The 19,386-nt window shown below is 40.1% G+C and overlaps 1 protein-coding gene across 3 annotated transcripts in view; it reads left to right on the plus strand.

The window, feature by feature from the left end:
• Nucleotides 1–344: 344 nt before the first annotated feature.
• WARS2 (tryptophanyl tRNA synthetase 2, mitochondrial) overlaps nt 345–19,386 on the plus strand; it is an 87,920-nt gene continuing 68,878 nt past the window's right edge. For all 3 annotated transcript variants that reach the window (XR_014298055.1, XM_082675579.1, XM_082675580.1), the window contains exon 1: nt 345–447. Coding sequence is in view for 2 of the 3 variants with exons in the window: in XM_082675579.1 (XP_082531705.1) it covers nt 358–447 (90 nt within the window). In the remaining variant the exon portion in view is untranslated. The remainder of the gene's footprint in view (nt 448–19,386) is intronic.

Below are 19,386 nucleotides of genomic sequence, written 5' to 3' on the forward strand. Positions count from 1 at the left end.
GTCCCACTCCTAGAGAAACTTCTTAAAAGCTTGCCTCAGGACGGCCAGGATACGAAAGGCAACTCACTTGACTTTCTTCCAGTTTAAAAGACACTGCTACTAATATCCTCGTAGGAGACTGTCCCTTCCGAAACCTGCGCAAATATTAGGTCTCCAGGGCAAATACTAAAGCCAAGCCCCACCCAGTTCCTGACCCTGCGACCCGCGCGGCGAAGACCGGACGCCCCCAGGCACTGGCACAAAGGCCCGCCCCCCCGAGGGCAAGTGCGCATGCGCAACAAGCAAAACCGCTGCGAATCTGGGACGTCCTCTCTGAGCAGATGTCACTCAAGACTAGACGGCTCCGCCCTTCTCAAGATGGCGCTGCACTCAATGCGGAAGGCGCGTGAGTGCTGGAACTTCATCCGGGCACTTCATCAAGGACCCGAAGCTGCTCCCGCTCCCCAGGTAACCGAAGCTGGCCCTTCTTCCACTAGTTTCCCATCCCGCTAGGTCCTTCTCATCCCGCTTTCCTCCCTCCGTTTGCTTCTCCCTTCCCGTTTCCTCTGGAGACTACCAAACCCTTCGGCTCCTAAGGTCGATTTGCCTAAGACTGCCTTCCTACTCGGAGCGTGGCGACGTTGCAAGGATTCGCGGTGACGTAATGCGCCCCTGGTGGGAGGAACGCGCCGCCGCTTACCCACTTAGTCTCAGCCCCTCCCCCTCTGAGCACCCTGAGAGCGCCGCACCTCCGCTCTTGCCCGGCAACGCGGGGAGCCCAGCAGTGTGTGAAGTTATACGATACCAGAGGTTCCGTCCCTCCGGCACTGCACACCTTGTCTTGATCCCGTTGCTGCTTTTACTCTCCTTTCCCTAATAGCAAGCCAAGGGTCCAGCGGAGAAATTAGAGAAGATGTCTCGTTAGGAATCGACCTGTTTAAGTAGGTGCACCCTCTTGACGTCCTCCCTCAGGCAGTGCGGTACTTGAGCAAGTGTCAGTGCATCTTCCACTCTGATTTCTCCTCATTACCGCGAAGTAGACCTGTATCTAGAAGGTTCTATGAAAGAATTTCAGCAAGCTGCCAAAGGCGTCGTCCTGTCCTGGCAGCACTCCTGTTACCATTACTCTGTAGTGTTGAGAGCATGGACACGGCCTTTAACCCGTCCCGTCAGTATTTAGAATTTTACCCTCATAGCAAAAGGGAAAAACAAACAAAACAAATATATATATATTTGTTTATATATATATAATATATATAATATTATATAATATATATTATATATAATATATATATATGTATATATATATACACTCTTTCACTTATTCAGATTTTTACTTCACCCAGACATTTACTAAACGTCTTGCAAGTGCAATCTCAGTGGTAGGCACTTTGCCATACATCTCTTGGGAGATAGCTCTTGGGAACTAGGGAGATCTTAGGGATTCTGTGACTATTAGGTGATGTCCTGGATTTTATATGGTAACTGGTGTATTAGAGCACTAGACTGAAAGTTAGGAAACTAAAAGTCCAGGGATTTGTCTGCCACTTGCTAGCTGTGTGGCATGACAAGTCATTTAATCTCGCTGGACTTATTTTCTTTAGCAAAATGGGTTGGACTGATTGACAGTGTTCCTTCAAGCTTTGGAAAATCTATGGCTTCATGATTGTGAAGCCAAAGTAAAGCAGTGAGATTAATTATGAAAAACAAGATTTAAGTTCAACTTGTTATTTTAATCATCCCATAAATTACTTAACTTTATGTACCTAAGTGTCCTTCACTGATATGGGCCTCACAAGATTCTTGTAAGGATAGAGGATATTACGCTGGAAAGTTATTTGTCAAAACAACTATTTAACTGTTGTTTGAAATTTCAGGCAGCATTGTTAGGTAAAAATTGATTCAAAATTAGATAAATACATCAAATACTCCTCTCTTTGAAGTTTGAGGTTGGATTCTACAGAACCAGAATTGGTTATTACATTTATGGCTAATAGTAGCATATTAGAACCTGTGGATTCAGAGTAACTAAGTCTTATTTTTTTATTTATTTTTTTTTTGCGGTACGCGGGCCTCTCACTGCTGTGGCCTCTCCCGTTGTGGAGCACAGGCTCCGGACACGCAGGCCCAGCAGCCATGGTTCACAGGCCTAGCCGCTCCGCGGCATGTGGGATCCTCCCGGACCGGGGCACGAACCCATGTCCCCTGCATCAGCAGGTGGACTCTCAACCACTGCGACACCAGGGAAGCCTTATTTTTTTTTAATTGGAGTATAATTGCTTTACAATGTTGTGTTAGTTTCTGCTGTAGAACAAAGTGAATCAACTCTATGTGTGTATATATATATATATATATATATATATATATATATATATATATATATATATATATCCCCTCTGTCTTGAGTCCCCCCCACACACAAAGTAACTAAGTCTTAGACCCAAACTTCCTCTTGTAACAAACTCAAGAGTTGAGGATGTCATAAGAAGTAGAGAATCAAAAAGAAAAGAAAAACAAACTACAGCCCACTAATGCTTGTCCTAGGAAGTTTAGGGCATTAAATCATTATAAATGCTAAAGAATAGAATTCTTAAATCTCTACTGTTGTTTCAGTGGCATTTATGAATACAGTTATCTTAATCAACTGTTAATCTAGATGGTATCAAGTTGTAGAATTTCCAGAACAGATTAGTGTTTCAAAACCTTTAATTTAGCTTTGAGTAGAATATGAATTAAATGTAAGCAAGAGCACTTCTTAAAGCATAGTTCTACATATAAATTAAAATTTTCTTTTTATTGAAGTATAGTTGATTTACAATGTTGTGTTAGTTTCTGGTGTACAGCAAAGTGATTCAGTTATATATGTATATATATTATTTTCATGTTCTTTTCCCTTATAGATTATTGCAAAATATTGAGTATAGTGCCGTGTGTTACACAATAGGACCCTGTTGTTTATCTATTTTATATATAGTAGTTCGTATCTGCAATCCCAAACTCCTAATTTATCCCTCCCCCACCCCCTATAATTTTCAGTCATTAAAAATGATGGTTTGAAAGACTAGTGCAGTCTTTTGAAAGACCAATTGAGAAAAGATATAAAATTGCATTCATAGTGTAACTATAATATTATATTTGCAAATAAATATTTATATAACTATATGTACAAGAGAAAAAAAGACTGGAAGGAAACAACTATTCTTAACATTTTTTGTTTCTCTTTGGTTTTCCTAAATAGTGGATTAAAAGTGATTTAAGTTTTCTTCTTTAAGCTTGCTGTATTTTTCACATGTTCTAAGTTGAAGATATATCACTTTCAGACCCAGAATAAAGTTCTAAAACATAAATCTTCAGATAAATGTATAGTCATTATATCATCTGTGATATTGTAGCTCTCTGAGAGAGATATTTACTTTCCCACAGTGCTATTATTAAAATGGCCTTAGAAAAGTTATTAAAATGGCTTTGGAAAACTAAAAATTTATGGCCATTTTTCCTGTATGTATCTTCTTTTTCTCTTGAAAAGCTTCCTTTGAAGTCAAAGAGATTTTGTGAACAGATGCAGAAATATGTGAAGGAAGAATTGGATCCTTAAACCAGATGCATTAGACATTTTTATGATATCTCATAACCTTTGTAGAAAACAAAAATTATTTTGCAGGGGTGGAAAGAAATGTATATTTATCACATGAGTGATTCTATCAAAAACTAACAAATAGCAATTTGCTTGTTATTAGTTTTGGCTGCACCAGTTACTCCCTGAGGTGAAAAGCAAAAGCGTATGAGCCACAGCAGTACTTTGCTAGAGTAATGCAATTCCTAGGTTGTTTTCATGTTTCCTTAAAAAAGCAAAATCTTGGGTAATAAGCTTGGCATTGGGGACCTTTAGTTATCTCAAGAGCAGGCTTTTGCCCCTCAAGGCTAAATGTAGAATCAAGTTTAAAATAAAAACTAAAGAGAAAACAGAAATAAAAGTGTATCAAGGCATACTCATTATGAGATGTCTACAATTTATATGAAAGTGATTTATTTTGCCAGGTGTTACCTCACAGAAAACCGCTGAGGTCTGACAAGACGAGAGTAGTCACAGAGTCAGAGGAATGAAGATCTGACATGTTATGTTTAAACGATAATGGCGTTAGGTAAATTTAAGCCTGTCATCATTGACCAAACACAGAATCCAGACTTCTTTAAGCACTAACTCATGATTGTATTGTGCAAAGAGTGAAATATTGACGATTAGAAGACTTTTGCAAGAATATTTGTAATCATTCAGGTGCAGTGTAAAGTGTCCACATTTTTATCACAGTTGGACAACACACTTCATTATTAGCTGCCCCAACCTGGGTTTGGCCAGTATTAACATACTGTTTCTACTGTTTATGGCCGCTAAATGTAGCCATTCAATGAAGGAATTATGCCTGCAAAAAAATAGGCAATGTATTAAATTTTTTATCTTGTATTTAGTTCTCACAACAAGGCTTTTTAAAAAATTGCTCTCTTTTTTTTAGCATTGTTTTAATTTTAAAATAATTTGAGATACACAAAATTGCAAAATTAGTACAGAGTATTCCTGTATACCCTTCACCAAGCAGCTTCTTCTTGCACAATATAATACAATTATCAAAGCCAAGAAATTAACTTGGGACAATTTCAAATTTCACCAGTTTTTCCACTAGTCTCCTCCTGGTTTATGATGAAATCTGGGATCCCATATTGCATTTAGTTGTCACGTCTCCTCCAATCTATGGCAATTCCTCAGTCTTTCATGACCTTGGCCTTTTTTAAGAGAATTGGTCAATTATTTTATAGAATGTCTCTCAATTTGGGTTTGTCTGATGTTTTCTCATGATTAGACTGAGGTTATGGATTTTGGCAAGAATACTCCAGCAGAGATACTGTTCACAACAAGGCTTTAAGGCAGGTATTAAGGCCTATTTTAAACATACGGAAAAAAAGTAAAAGACCTTATTTTAAACATATGGAAAAAAAGTAAAAACATATTTTACCTTTTAGTTAAGTGAAAGCTAATTAATTATGGAATTAGGATGGGAAAATTTACTGTTGGCATTTCACTCCATATTTTGCAATTATAATGTGTTATTATAGGTTTCTGTGATCTTACTGCATTAAACTGGGGTAATGTTCCCAGTGACCTTTCCCTTAGCTTTTCTCTGCCTTGTATTGTTCATCCAACGTGCAACATGAGCTACTCAGCCTGGAAGGCTATCAGGAGCTGCTATGGCCATCTGGGAATTTTACTAGTTGCTAACTGTGCCAGTTTGATCAGGCTACCTCATCTCTCTGTGCTTTTCTTAAATAAGGTTGTTGCGTGGATCCACTCTAAAGCTCCTTTTAAGCTTAGTCTATGAGTCCATTTGTTTAAAATGCTTTTTAGGTTGATCTTTCCTTGTGAACTGACTTAGCTCATTCAAAACAATAATTATTTCAATTTGGAAATCTCTTTGCATAGCTGATGGAAACTACTGATGGTAACCGCTGAAAATATAGAGGAGGAACAGTCGATAAATGCTGAGCATTTATGCTAGCAAGTCTTATGGCAGCCACAGCCAGGAAATTATGAAGAGGGTGAGGCTGCTGACCCCCAGATCCTTTCTCAGTATACCTGTTGCATGGCTGCAGGTTACAGAACAGTCCGCGGAGGCTTACGCATATATATAGGACATATATATTTGTATATTTAAGCCTGTATGCATGCATATCCCTGTGTCTTTCGAGAAGGAGCTAACATTTAGCTAAGGCTTGTTATGTGCTAAGGCTTCTTGCTATGTACTATACACACTTTATCTTATTTACTTCTCACAAAAATCCTGTGAATATTATTCTATCCATTGTATAAAACAGGAAACAAAGGCTCTGAGAGATTATTTAGTAATTATAAATTATTCTGGTAATTTTCCCAAGTCAGAGAGCTAGTAAATGGCAGTGCCAGGATTCGCACTCAGCCTTGCCTGTGCTTTTCCCACTCGACCAGTAGTAGTCTCTTATCAAATAAAATCTTATGTGAATCCCTCTTAGATAAAACAGATAAAAGTAGAGCTTTTCTGATTTAAGGAATAGAAAAGTAGCTACAGCCCTGCTTGCTTGGCCCCTCCCAGCCCCGCCTACCACCTTCCCTCCACATACAACCAGGGACCACTGAGATGGTGCCGCACAGTGTTGGCCTTCTTAAGATGAAGTTTGAAAAATACTTCAGCTTCCTTAACATCGTAGTGAGTTTGTTGGCTTAGGACCACGTATGATGGATGGATTATTTTTAAGGAGCTACTCTGTAAATGAGTAGTTTGGGAGTAATTACTTTGGTATGTATGTATTTTATCAATAAAATGCAACCTTTCTTCGTTTATCTTAAGCTATGAGAGAACTTGAGATAATAGCAATCAGTTTTCTTTCCTTCCTTCCTTCCTTTCTAACTTCTTTCTTTCATTCCAAACACAGCTTACTTCTGCAACATACGCTGATGTTTGTGCACAAAGATGATGCTATGGACCACTCCGTCACTATTGTGACGAACCCGGCCTCAAGTCTCCTCCCAGAGAGCACTTACTCCAGTTCTGCTCTTGACTCTGTTTTACCACCACCAATCAGGGGTTCAGGAATTTCTCTTCTAGAGACTGCAGCATGAGGCCTAAGCCTTCTTCCTGAATTTCCACAGGAGAAATGTACTCGCTTAGGATAGAAGCTGCTCTGGCCACGTGAGACACTAGAGGCAGAGTTAATTTATAGGCACAGAGATGATACACCGACTCCAGCTTGACTGAATTTAACTCTGCTCAGCCATTTACAGTTTTCTCTATATATCATTTCTTAGCAATACCTTATCTTTTATTCCCAGTCAAAGGCTTAACACTTTTTCTTAACTTCCCTGCTTACTGAACAAAGCAAGGTCATACCTAGGTTCGTACCACCCCATCACCTGACTTCTAATGGTCCTGTAATCATTTATCAAAATTTGTCTACAACTCTCTTTTTTCTTGGCACTCAGCCTTCCTTGCGTTGAACCTACTTCTGGTTGGCTACGAACTGCCTTTTTTGTTTGTTTTATTTTGTTTTTGTTTTATTGGAGTATAGTTGCTTTATAATGCTGTGTTAGTTTCTGCTGTATAGCAAAGTGAATCAGCTATACATATACATATATCCCCTCTTTTTTGGATTTCCTTCTCATTTAGGTCACCAAAGAGCACTGAGTAGAGTTCCCTGTGCTATACAGTAGGTTCTCATCAGTTATCTGTTTTATACATAGTGGTGTATATATGTCAATCCCAATCTCCCAATTCATCCCACCCCCCTTCCCCCCATGGTATACATACGTTTGTTCTCTACATCTGTGTCTCTATTTCTGCTTTGCAAATAAGTTCATCTGTACCATTTTTTCTAGATTCCACATATATATGTTAATATATGACATTTGTTTTTCTTTTTCTGACTTACTTCACTCTGCATAACAGTCTCTGCATCCATCCATGTCTCTGCAAATGGCACAGTTTCGTTCCGTTTTATGTCTGAGTAATATTCCATTGTATGTATGTACCATATCTTCTTTATCTGTTCCTCTGCTGATGGGCATTTAGGAGAATTGCCTTTTTGATTGCCCTTTTGTCTCTTCAAAAGCACAGTCGAGCTACCCTGATTTCTAACCAACAGAGGTTCTCACAACTTCCACTTTTACATTCCCTGCCCTCTAGGCTGGGACACCAACCTGGGGACAGACAGAGATGTCAGTTTCTCCACCACATTCCTGTCCTGGTGTTCTGGCTGTGACTCTATAGTGCCAGGCAACTCCATCATGGATGGAGCCCTAAATGACCTTGTTTAAGGTTCTTGGGATAATAGTTGTAGATTTTTCATCAAGGCATTCAAAAACATAAAATAAAATAACAAATCTCACCTTGTAAAACATTTTCAAGTGGACTCTATTATTTCCATTAATAATAATATTCTGTTCTAATACAATACTTTGTAGTTTTCAGAATGCTTCACATATTCTCATTTAATCCCGAGGACACAGTGTTTCACTGTTTAGCCATCTAAAATTTTTACTCATTGATTAAGTTTTCATTATATCTTCCCATTTTTTTTTACCAGTTTTATAGTGATGATGAATCTAAATAAGTAAATATCACTATTCTTTAAAGTTTTAGTTCAGTGGATATTATTTTCTTATTTGTACTAAAATTGAATTAATGTTTAATTCATTTTTGGGCCCTGATCTGATAGGACTGTGATAATTTCAGTTATTACTAAATACGATGATGACAGGGGGAGATGGTACCAGCACATATTTGTAGGATGCTTACCATGTACCAAGCACGGTTTGAAGCACTTGACATGCATTAGCTTATTTAATCCTAACAGCCCAATGAGGTGAGTGTTAATATTAGCCCCATTTTGGGCTTCCCTGGTGGCGCAGGGGTTGAGAGTCCGCCTGCCGATGCAGGGGACACGGGTTCGTGCCCTGGTCCGGGAGGATCCCACATGCCGCGGAGTGGCTGGGCCCGTGAGCCATGGCCGCTGAGCCTGCGCGTCCGGAGCCTGTGCTCCGCAACGGGAGAGGCCACAACAGTGAGAGGCCCGCATACTGCCAAAAAAACAAACAAACAAATATTAGCCCCATTTTATAGATGAGGATACTGAGAGGTTAAATAACTCACCCAAGGTCACATAGCAAGTATTAGAGCCGAGATGTAACCCCAGGTAGTCTGATTCCAAACTCTGTGTATTAGGTGTAATAAAATACGTTAAATTCCGAAACAAATTACCCATGTTAATATGCTGATAACTGCCATGCAAACTTTCAAATCTGTTCCATGAAAGCCATTTATATATCTTGCCATGGTGACATGCAGAGTAGAAATTACAAATCATCCTTTGTTGTTGCTGTTCCTACAGTCTTGTTTGGCTCAATGAATTATGAGAAAGGAGCAAAGCTGCCTTGTAAATTTATCTCCGTGTCTTTATTTGGCTACTGCCACTAGGATTACCCTGTGTAAAATAAGGGCTTTTAACACATAAGTCCCAAGGTGCGTGCAGGAAGTTGTATTTATACACAGTCTATAGCTAAAAGGTCAACCTGTGCACCGCTTTGCAGGCAGAGGGAAGGTGGTGAGTGCTGAAGCTTACGGATGGCCAGGGGACCACTATCTAGGGTCTAGTTGGGATTTATAGCTAGAGTACTTTCTTCAAAAGTAACAGAGGTGCAAAGTGAGAAGATGGGAAAGATTAAATTAATTAGTGTTGTGGGCCATTTCAACAAGGGATAAGTAAGAATTTTATTCTAAAAGATTCTCATTCCAAAAGGTCTTAGACGAGTCTGTAATTAATTGAGTTAAAGTGAATTATTACCAATTACTACATTAATTGGGATGCCGTTGAGCCTTTACAATTAGCAACAATGAACACTGAGTTTATTTTATACTCCAGACAAAGGGCTTCTCATGAACATTTCCTATACTCCCATGAACTTTGCATAGACCATGCTATTTTATATTCATTCAGCCTCACTCTTACTATATTACTTTGGGCCCCTTTTGGGAAAATAGCAGAATGTAATTGTGAAGGGAAATGGAGCTGTTTACTTAAATCCCTGATTTGAATTCCTGTCCTCCCATGGGGAGAATGTTCTGAGCAGCCAGTTAATAAATTTGCTGGAAGAGAGAAGAGCCTCTTGGGCTGGGGGTAAGTGTGTAGCATGAAAGTGGAGTCCCGAGGGAGATGTTAAGGACCAGACTACGTGGAGCCCTTGCCAAATCCGGGGAGAGAGCCAGGTTGGCCCTCTGTGGTTACTGGGTACCTGGCCATCTTTGTTGTGAAGGGAAGTCCTTCTGTGCAGGCAACGTTGGCTTCTCCCATGGCTGGCTTGTTTCCAGACACCCTCATGCCACCAAGCTGTGAAACTCAGTAAACCAGAGAAGCAAGTGTCTAGAGGATCAACAGTCACATCAACATCATACTTGTCTTTTTATTTATTTATTTATTTATTTTGGCTATGTTGGGTCTTCGTTGCTGCGCGCGGGCTTTTGCTAGTTGCGGTGAGCGGGGGCTACTGTTCGTTGCGGTGCGCGGGCTTCTCATTGCGGTGGCTTCACTTGTTGTGGAGCATGAGATCTAGGCACGCGGGCTTCAGTAGTTGTGGCATGCGGGCTCAGTAGTTGTGGTGCGTGGGCTAAATTGCTCTGCGGCATGTGGGATCTTCCCAGACCAGGGCTTGAACCCATGTCCCCTGCGTTGGCAGGTGGATTCTTAACCACTGTGCCACCCGGGAAGCCCTGTACTTGTCATCTTAAAGTTGACTGACTTCTTACTAAGAGAAAGTATGGTAGAGCAGATGGGGCATGGCTTTTGGGATCAGTCAGGCCTGGCTCCACTACATGCTTTCTTGTCTGTACAGTATTAATAGTAATACTCACATGGTAAGAACTTAATGTGGATTCGAGATTCTGCCATATGTGTAAAGGCCCTTGGCCAGTGCACAGCACCTAGTGAGTCCTCTGTGCTTGATGACGATTATTTCTTCAATAACATATAATTCTCCTCAGCAGCCTTTCTCTCCTCTACCCTTATCAATCTTAATAACTTTTGATTCCTCCCATGCCCACACTATCCTCCCCCCAACCTGCAAAATAAAATCAGTTTGACCAGATGAACCTCCCAAAAGCAGTGTGCTAATTATGTTGTTCCCTTGCTCAGAACCTTTGGGGGCTTCTCATAAAGCTTAGACTCCTTATGCCCCCACCTTCAAGACCTTCCACAGCCCAGATCCAAAATACCTCTCTAGGCCATTGCTGTCCTACATGGATCCTATGCCCTGGAGTTAAGAGAATTTCCAAGTTTGCTCAGAGCTGTTTCCTTTTGCTTCTTTGTTAACGTCACTGTCTCTTCTTGGAAAGACCTTTCTTCCCATTCTAATTGGTCTGTATGCCACCATTCTTTAAAATAAAAAACAAGCAAACAACAAAAACAAAACTCATAGGTTCCAGAAAACTTTGTTCTTAAGCTGGAAATGATTGCTCCCATTTTGAAATTTTACAGGGCTTTGTACCTTTCTTATAGAAATTAACAAATCCTGCCTTATATTTTCTCTGTGTATAGACATTTGCTTTAGCACAGATGGAGAGCCTGGGTTTTTTTTGTTTTGTTTTGTTTTTTTGTTTTTTATTTAGACCTTTTGTGAACACTGCAGCAGGAAATAGTTTATGATACACACGTTGTTCCACAGGTGCAGCCTCAGGCTGCCACTCAGCAGGCCGACCTTACCAGGGGAATGTTCCTGGAGGCCACCCCCAGTTGTGAAAGACGGAACAGGAAGAATTCTTCCTGTTGAGCCCCGGCTATGATAACGAAATGTGAGAGAAAATGAGTTATCACTTAAACCTTTGGCATAATAATTCCTGTAACAGAAAGAGGTCAATAAGTATCTATTGAGTGAATGAATTCAGTGAAAAATAAATCTAATAAGGCATGAGAAAGTTCATACCATTGGCATTTAGCCTATTGTTAATTTAAAGCACACACTTTTGTGTATATTTTTATGTATTCAAATACAGAAGATTTTCAATGTTCGCTGCAGTTAGTAAGTGATCTTCTTATTGCCTAAAGTATCCAGATGTTTATAAGTGACTGGGAGATAATACTGGTTTCATTTCAATAATTTGCCAAGTAGGCTGTGAATTTCCAACTTGTTGCTATAACTGACTTTTACAGTCACTCTGGCCCTAATTGTATTTTTCATAGGTGTATCTAACTATACTGGGGTTTGCTACCTCTATATATTATACTAAAGTTTGTAGACTGAGGATTAAGATGAGAAGTTTTTAGTTTGACCTTAGTTTTGCCTCAAGAGGCTGTCGTGCATATTATCTATACAACAACCGACATCGTGCTTTATCCAGAGTGTGCTTTCAACGCATGAAGGAAGTAAAAGGCTCATTTATTGTGGCAACATTGCCTTTTTTCTTAGTTGTTCATTTTAAGTCCCTTTAAAGCAACCTGTGAAGGCATGCCTAGGACCTTTGCTCTATAGATTTTGGTATGCTCTGCAGAGATATAGAAAACAGCCCTAAGTCTCACTGCACTGTTCTACTGTATAGACAGGCCATTTGTAAGCTTCCCATCTAGTGCTATTTCATTTTTCTTTGCACCATGATAAGAGAAGAGTAGTATGATTGAAGAATTTATGTCTACAGTACAAAGAACTTACATTTTCTTCTTTTAAAGTGGCCTAGTGGCATTTTAGTAGTTAAGGAAAGTTTATTGTCATGCTTGCTTACCAATTTATCATTTACATGTTTAATAAAACCCGAAATCAACCTAGCCTAATCATAGAACGGTTATAGAATGTCATGTCTGTTAGACGGGGTTTGATTGCAGCATCTTCCTGATAAGTCCGTGACTATAGTGGCCAAACATCTTGTTAAACCCAGAACCAGTTGTACCCATCAATCTTTAAAATGTCTTGGAAATTCCAATGTTTCAGCATCCACATGACATCTCCCACATTGTTTTTCACATTCTAAAATGGAACAGAAATTCTTTAGCAGACCATGTGTCCTTAATTTTGATTGAGAATATATTAACATATCTATGCCTCAAAATAGAGACACAGCTTATCCCTTCATCTTATTTTTCTGTCTAAATAGCAGACTTTTGGTCAGTCTTCCATGACTCCTGTCTTCCTGAGAGTCAGATGCCTGCCTTTACACGGACTGTGGAGGTAGGGTCATCCAGCTTCCATGTGGACCACATGTTAGAAGGTATGGGGAGAGAGAGGAGTGGCTCTTCCAAAAAAAGTAACAAAGCCAAGACCACTGAGGGGATTACTGTCAGCTGAGTAGCACTTAAATTTATGTCTTTAGAGAGATCATCAAGAAAAGCCTGTAAAGTGGGAACATTTTTTAAAAATCAGGGAGTTTTAACCCTTTGTAGTCTCAAATTGAGAGAGAGACCAGAGTTGAAAAATCCAACAAAGAGAGAGACGAGAGAAGAATCATTAGAGTGTGGATCTAAGGATCAAAGGGCTAGAGAATTTCAAAGAGAAAATGAAGAGCAAGATAGTGCTATGGCGGGCGGCGGGGGAGGGGTGATGAATTGGGAGATTGGGATTGACATATATACACTAATATGTATAAAATGGATAACTAATAACCTGCTGTATAAAAAAATAAAATAAAATTCAAAAATTCAAAAAAAAGATAGTGCTATAGTATGATAAAGACTAAAAATTATCCCTTAGAGTTTATAATTGGTGTATCACTAATGACATTAGCAACAACAACAGCTTTAGAAGAGTTATTGGTGCAGATTAATGATGGTGAGATGAGAGGTGAGGAAGTTTGAGGAGCCTGAATGAGAAGGAAGTGCCCAGAGAGGGAGAAGGGAGCTTTAAAGAATGGCCTGACCAAGAGAAGTTTTTGGAGGTAGGGTCTTTTAGGATGGATCAGACTTGAGCATGACTATAGGAGCCAGTGAAGATGGAGAGACTGAAGATACAGGAAGAGATGGAAAGAAATGCAATCCAGAGCAAATGATTGAACACTAGGTGAGACAGATCAACTCTGAGACTAGGAGAAATGGCTGTGGGTCTAGATGAGTTTGCTGGGAATGGGAGGGGAAGTTCAGGAACTCTACAACCTGATGGATATAATTCTCTCAGGAGGCTTCAGTCCTGAGATGATGGAGTAAGTTAGTGCTTTAGTAGATGGGTACTAAAGTCAGACTGCCTGGGTTCAAAGTCAGGTTCTTCTACTTGGTTACTGGAAGTCATTGGGCAAGTTACTGAACATCTCTACCTCATTTTCTTCATCTGTAAGATGAGTTAAAAGCTTGACCTCTGTAGGCAGACTGCCAGATTTGGAGCTAGTAAGCTCCCCCACTAGCTAGCAATATGGCCTTGGCAAGTCACGTAACCTTTCTGTGCCTTAATTTCTTCATCTGTAAAACGGAGACAATGATAGTGTCTACCTCACAGAATTACTGTAAGCATTAAATGAGTTAATATTTATAAGTGTCTAGAACAGTACCAGGCACATTGTGAGTACTATAAGTTTTTAAAAATTGTTCAATAAGCAGTGTTGAGAGTTGAGGGCCTAAGGAACTATAACTTAAATTTATAGGTAGATTCTGCATTGTTTTAAGATTTTTCACCTAAAGTGCTCAGCTACCAAAGTATATAAGTGAAGAATGAGCTTTCTAGCCTTGATCCAGGACTGGAGTTTTTTCATGGCTGTCAGGACATTATTTATGACAAGGGGAGTTGAGGTTGCTAATGAGAGCATAGTCCATGTGATTGACCTTGGGGCCAGGCTGGGTAGGGAAGAAGAGAGATCAGATGGGGACTGCTGCACCAGGAGAGAATGGAAATATCAAAGGCTCTGATTTCTAAGTGAGCTTGGAGAGCAAGTATAGTGGGAATAAAAGCATGAAAGAGTTGAACGGCGGAAGGTCGTAGACTGAGTAGAATATTGACATTTATGATTTCAAAAACAGAGGCATTCTGGGTGATGACAAGGTCCAGGGTGTGACCATGGGACCAGGTAGTTGAGGTTGAAGAGTTCAAACAAATGTTTTGAATGCTAGAATATTGGATGGGTAATCTCCCTGATAATTCAACTCTTTCAGATGATGGAAGTTAGGGTAGAAAGAGAGCCAGCTTGCTAAGCCTTTAATCAATTTAGGAGGTAGGGAGAATACAACAAAGTGCTGAGTAAGTGTAAACATCTGTTCTTCTCCCATTTATATCGTCATGTCAGACATTTTGGACCATTTGTACCAAGGTTTCCTGAACTATTAAAAGATTCCGTTCAGTATATTATTTGGATATGTCACCTGGTGAAGTATGTCCTCATTTCTAATTCATGGAAGTAATAAGGTCATGAATATTGTACATATATTGATATCTTAACAAATATTGAGCACTTACTATGTGCTAAGTGTTGGAGATAGACCAATGAAGAACACAGACAAAATCTTACATTCTGGAGAGAGAGACAAGTAATTAAAATATATAGTATGTTAGATGATAGTAGCCGATATGGAGAAAACTAAAGCAGGGGCAGGAGATGGTAACTGCCACAGGGTATTACAGTTTTAAATTGGGAAGTCAGCAAAGGTTTCTAAGAAGGTGAGATCTGAGAAAAGACCTGAAGGTGGTGAGAACATATACAAGGTAGATATCTGTGGGAAGATGGTGCCAGGCAGAGGAAACAAAAATGGAAAGGCCATGAGGTGGGAGACTTACCTGGCATGTTTGAAGACCAGCAAGGAGACCAGTGTGGCTTAAGAAAAATGAGCATTTTCCTTATTTTATGAATACTATATAGTACTTACTATGTTGGACACTTTTCTGATTACTTTGTACATATTAACTCATATAATGCTCAGAACAACCTTATAAAGCAGCGCTATTGTTGGCCCCATTTTACAGATGACGATCTGTAAAACAGATGTTAAGTAACTTGTCACACTGACAACAAAATGCAGATAGTTAAAAAGGGAAAGGAGCCAGGGTCCTAACTTCAGGTTGGTTTTGCATTATGCTGTCCATTATAGTAGTAGGACATGGAGTCACATGGCTAATAGGAAGGTGGAAGTAGAGAAGTCAACTGTATAGAATCTTAGAAGCAACTGGAAAGACTTTGTCTTTTACTAGTATTGAGTTGCAAAGCCATTGGAAGGCTTTGTTTGGAGAAAGAACGTGGGCTGACACAAGTTTTTAAACTTCACCCTGGCTGTTATGTTAAAAATAGAAGCACACAATAGAAGCAACGTCTTGTAATTAGACGTTAGCACAAGATCCGAGAAAGGGATGATGGTGGCTTGGACAAGGATGAGTAGTAAAGATGGTTTCATCAAAGATGAGAAGTGGTCACATTCTTGATATTTATTTTAAAGAATATAGAGCCAATGAGATTTTTTTTTTGTTACTGATTAGATGTAGGATGGGAGGAAAGAGTCAAGATTGATTCCAAGGTTTTTGGCTAGAGCAACTGGAAGAATGAATTTGCCACTTACAAAGATGGTAAAGACAGCAAGAGGAGTAAGACTTTGGGGGTGGGAGGGAAGAGCAGGAGTTGAGTTTTAGACGTGTGGAGTTTAGATGCCTAGTGAGCATTTAAGTGGAGAAGTCAGGTAGGCAGTTGGATGTATGAGACCAAACCTCAAGAGATGTCTAGATAGAGTTATAAATTTGTAAGTCCTCAGACTGCTTAAAGCTATGAGATTGGGTGTGATCATTTAGGCAGTGTTTTTGGAAAGAGAAAGGATGTCCAAGTACTGAGCCTTGAGCATTTCAACATTAAGAGATTGGGATGATGAGAATAACCAGCCAAGATAGTAGTAGCCAGGTAGGTAGGAGTCCAATTCACATGCGTCTGTGCATATGTGCACATGTGCACACACACGTGCTTGCAGATGCATACATGCACACCATGTATCATATATGAAGATAGAATGATCAGGAGTACCAGCTACTTTTCTTCACTGATTACTTGCAGGAAAATTTAATTTCTCTACGTGCAGGAAAATTTAATTGGGAAGCCACATTATTAAATAAGGTAGCTTGATGGGTGTGGAATCAGAACAAGGTGTGGGAGGGTGTTCATTGGATCACCTCATTGGCTAGTGTAAGTAAGCTATGATAACCCAAAGCTCCATCCCCATTTTGGAACATACATGCTCCTTGGGCAATATATTCCTGGCTGTTGTCATAGCACCATTTCCCTTGGACATCGCTTTAAAACACATGGCCAAAGTTTTCCCAAAAGAACTGCTTTTTCTAAGCTTCCACCCCTCCAGGAGGCATATTCTTTCTTTAGATATGTTAATGTACCTCATCTTGTTTCCATTAAGTCTTGTCCTCAGAGTTCTTCTGCTTTTGGGGGAGCGTCACTATTTCCTTTCATTAAAATATGGACCTTCTGGGCTTCCCTGGTGGCGAAGTGGTTGAGAATCCGCCTGCCGATGCAGGGGACACGGATTTGTGCCCCGGTCCGGGAAGATCCCACATGCCGCGGAGCGGCAGGGCCGGTGAGCCATGGCCGCTGGGCCTGCGCGTCCGGAGCCTGTGCTCCGTAACGGGAGAGGCCACAACAGTGAGAGGGCCGCGTACAGCAAAAAAAATATATATATATGGACCTTCTACCTAGCAAAATATGTACATAGATTCTCAAAACTTTGTGTACAGTTTTACAAGGCCATGAACCCAGGTTAAGAACTCCTACTTTAAGTTGACCTATCTGTTTTGTTGACTCATGGAAGGTAAACTTATTCTCTTCTTTCATAGCCTGCTTCCAGATTGTCTCCTCTACCACTTACTAATTACAAAGCTGGTCTTATGATCTACACCATAGGACTTCTGTGTGAAATTGTTTCATAATGAAGTATTTCTGGTACTTCAGCAAGTGAAATCTCTTGTCTCTTCTTGTCTGAAGAGGGAGGTAGACTGTCATATCATATGCCTATGTGTTTAAATGGCTTCATAGTGAGGTTCTAGTGTATGCTTATACAATAACACAAATGTGTAAGGCTCACGATAGCCAATTCTGAAATTCAGCCTTTAGTGGAGGGTGTGTGAATCTTACTATAAAATGCTGCTGCTTAAACATTTAAGTATATATATATATATATATATATAATTAAAGTTTGAAGGAAATAGAGGAAGATTGAAAATATTTGCTTGAAAGGTAAAAAAAAAAACAAAAAACAACTGTCTAGAATATTAAGAGCAACACCCATCTGAACTTCACAGAAAGTGTCATGAGAGTGCCAGTGATTAGAACTGATCAGATATTTGGCTGTCCTTTTCAACCAGAAGATGGATTTAAACCAGATTACCACATCCACGGTTTAGTTTTGAAGAGAGGAAAAAAAAAAAAAGCCAATTATTTGTCTCTTTTTTCAAAGGCCTTTTTTGTATTGTAGATCCCTGAAAAGCTGGTAGAGAAGCCAGCCTTTCACATCCATTAAGGTTAGCTCTGAAACTGTTGAATTTGATCTCTTCCATTTGCCATCTGGATACAGTAGAGAAAAAGCTGTTCTGCACTGGGTTGCTGGACACCATCCAGAAAATAATATGTCAGGGGCATCAAAGGCTTGAGGCACTTGGTCCAGTCTGTCTAATGATCACAGGCAGGATCTGCTCTCCAGTTTTGTAGTATGTTTTATTTTTGCAGTGACAATATATATCCCAGTAAGATAGATCACAAGGATTACTGCCAACTTGTCAAAGCCAGGATTCTTCCATCAGACACTTCAAAAAAAGGGCCAGTTTTAACTGGGCAAAGCTTGATTCCCAAAACTGAGGAAGCACCATCTCATCACAACCTATATCCTTTCTTATGGAGAGCACTTAATGCAAGGAGGATTTTAATTCCTAGATTGTTTCATCTCACACCCAAATGCCAAATTTAAAGTCTCCTTAAAATTGACCTCATTTAAAGTTGTATTCCTTACCCTTTTTATATGTGGGCCCAGTATCTGGCCAGCTAATGACCATGCTGGCAGCTTTCCAGGATTCTGACAACCACATCTCATTATTCACACCAACTGGAGCCAATTGTGGCTGGATTTTTTTTTTCCTTTTTATTCTGTTATTTAAAAATGTGGATAGGAAGCAACAGCAAGCAATGGCATGTCGTTTGGTCTCCTCTGGGATTGGGGAGGAGCCTTGCATAATAGAACCTGTAATATCAGGGAGCATATGGCTGTGTTTTAAGGTAGCTGCAGGCCATCTAACTCTAAGCTCTGATACAGCAAGCTTAGTTTGGGTCTTTGCAGGATGTACTTAGGGATGAATTTATAGCTTCTACAGTAGGTAAAATCGTAGAGCAATTGCCGTTTTGCCTCTTACGCCAGGAAGGGGTGGCAGGAGGAGTTTCAGAGCCCTAACCATGGACATTACTTTTCTTTGTGGACAGGAATGGTCGACAAGCTGACCCTAAATACTAGGGCCACTCCCAAGTCTCCCACGCTGACCTAGGAAGCTGGAGAATCCCTGTCTGGGTTCTGGCCAGCTACTGAAGGGGGTGTCGTGGACAGCAACACTCTGGTTGTGTGCCTTGTGCCAAAGTTATTATTTATTCTGCTCCAAACTAGTACTGTCCGCACGCTCATCTCATCATCCAGGGGCTTTACTCTCAGAATCTTCCTGTTCTTCTTTGCTCTCTTCAGATATGGTATTGAGAACAACAAATAGTTCTCCTACGCTAAGAACCACAGACGCGGTCTCCAAACCATACATCAAGCAAAGCAGTGTTGATGACTCTTAGCAGCATTATCCCTGCTAAGCTCTGTGCACATGCTCACAACTTCTCGGCTTCCATGTGGTCACTCCCAGGCTGGACTGTCCCTTTCTGCAGTTGGCGAGTTGTTTTTCCTATACTTTTTGCCTGCTCT

Source organism: Grampus griseus, assembly GCF_964374135.1.
Source record: "Grampus griseus genome assembly, chromosome: 1".
Lineage (NCBI taxonomy): Eukaryota > Metazoa > Chordata > Mammalia > Artiodactyla > Delphinidae > Grampus > Grampus griseus.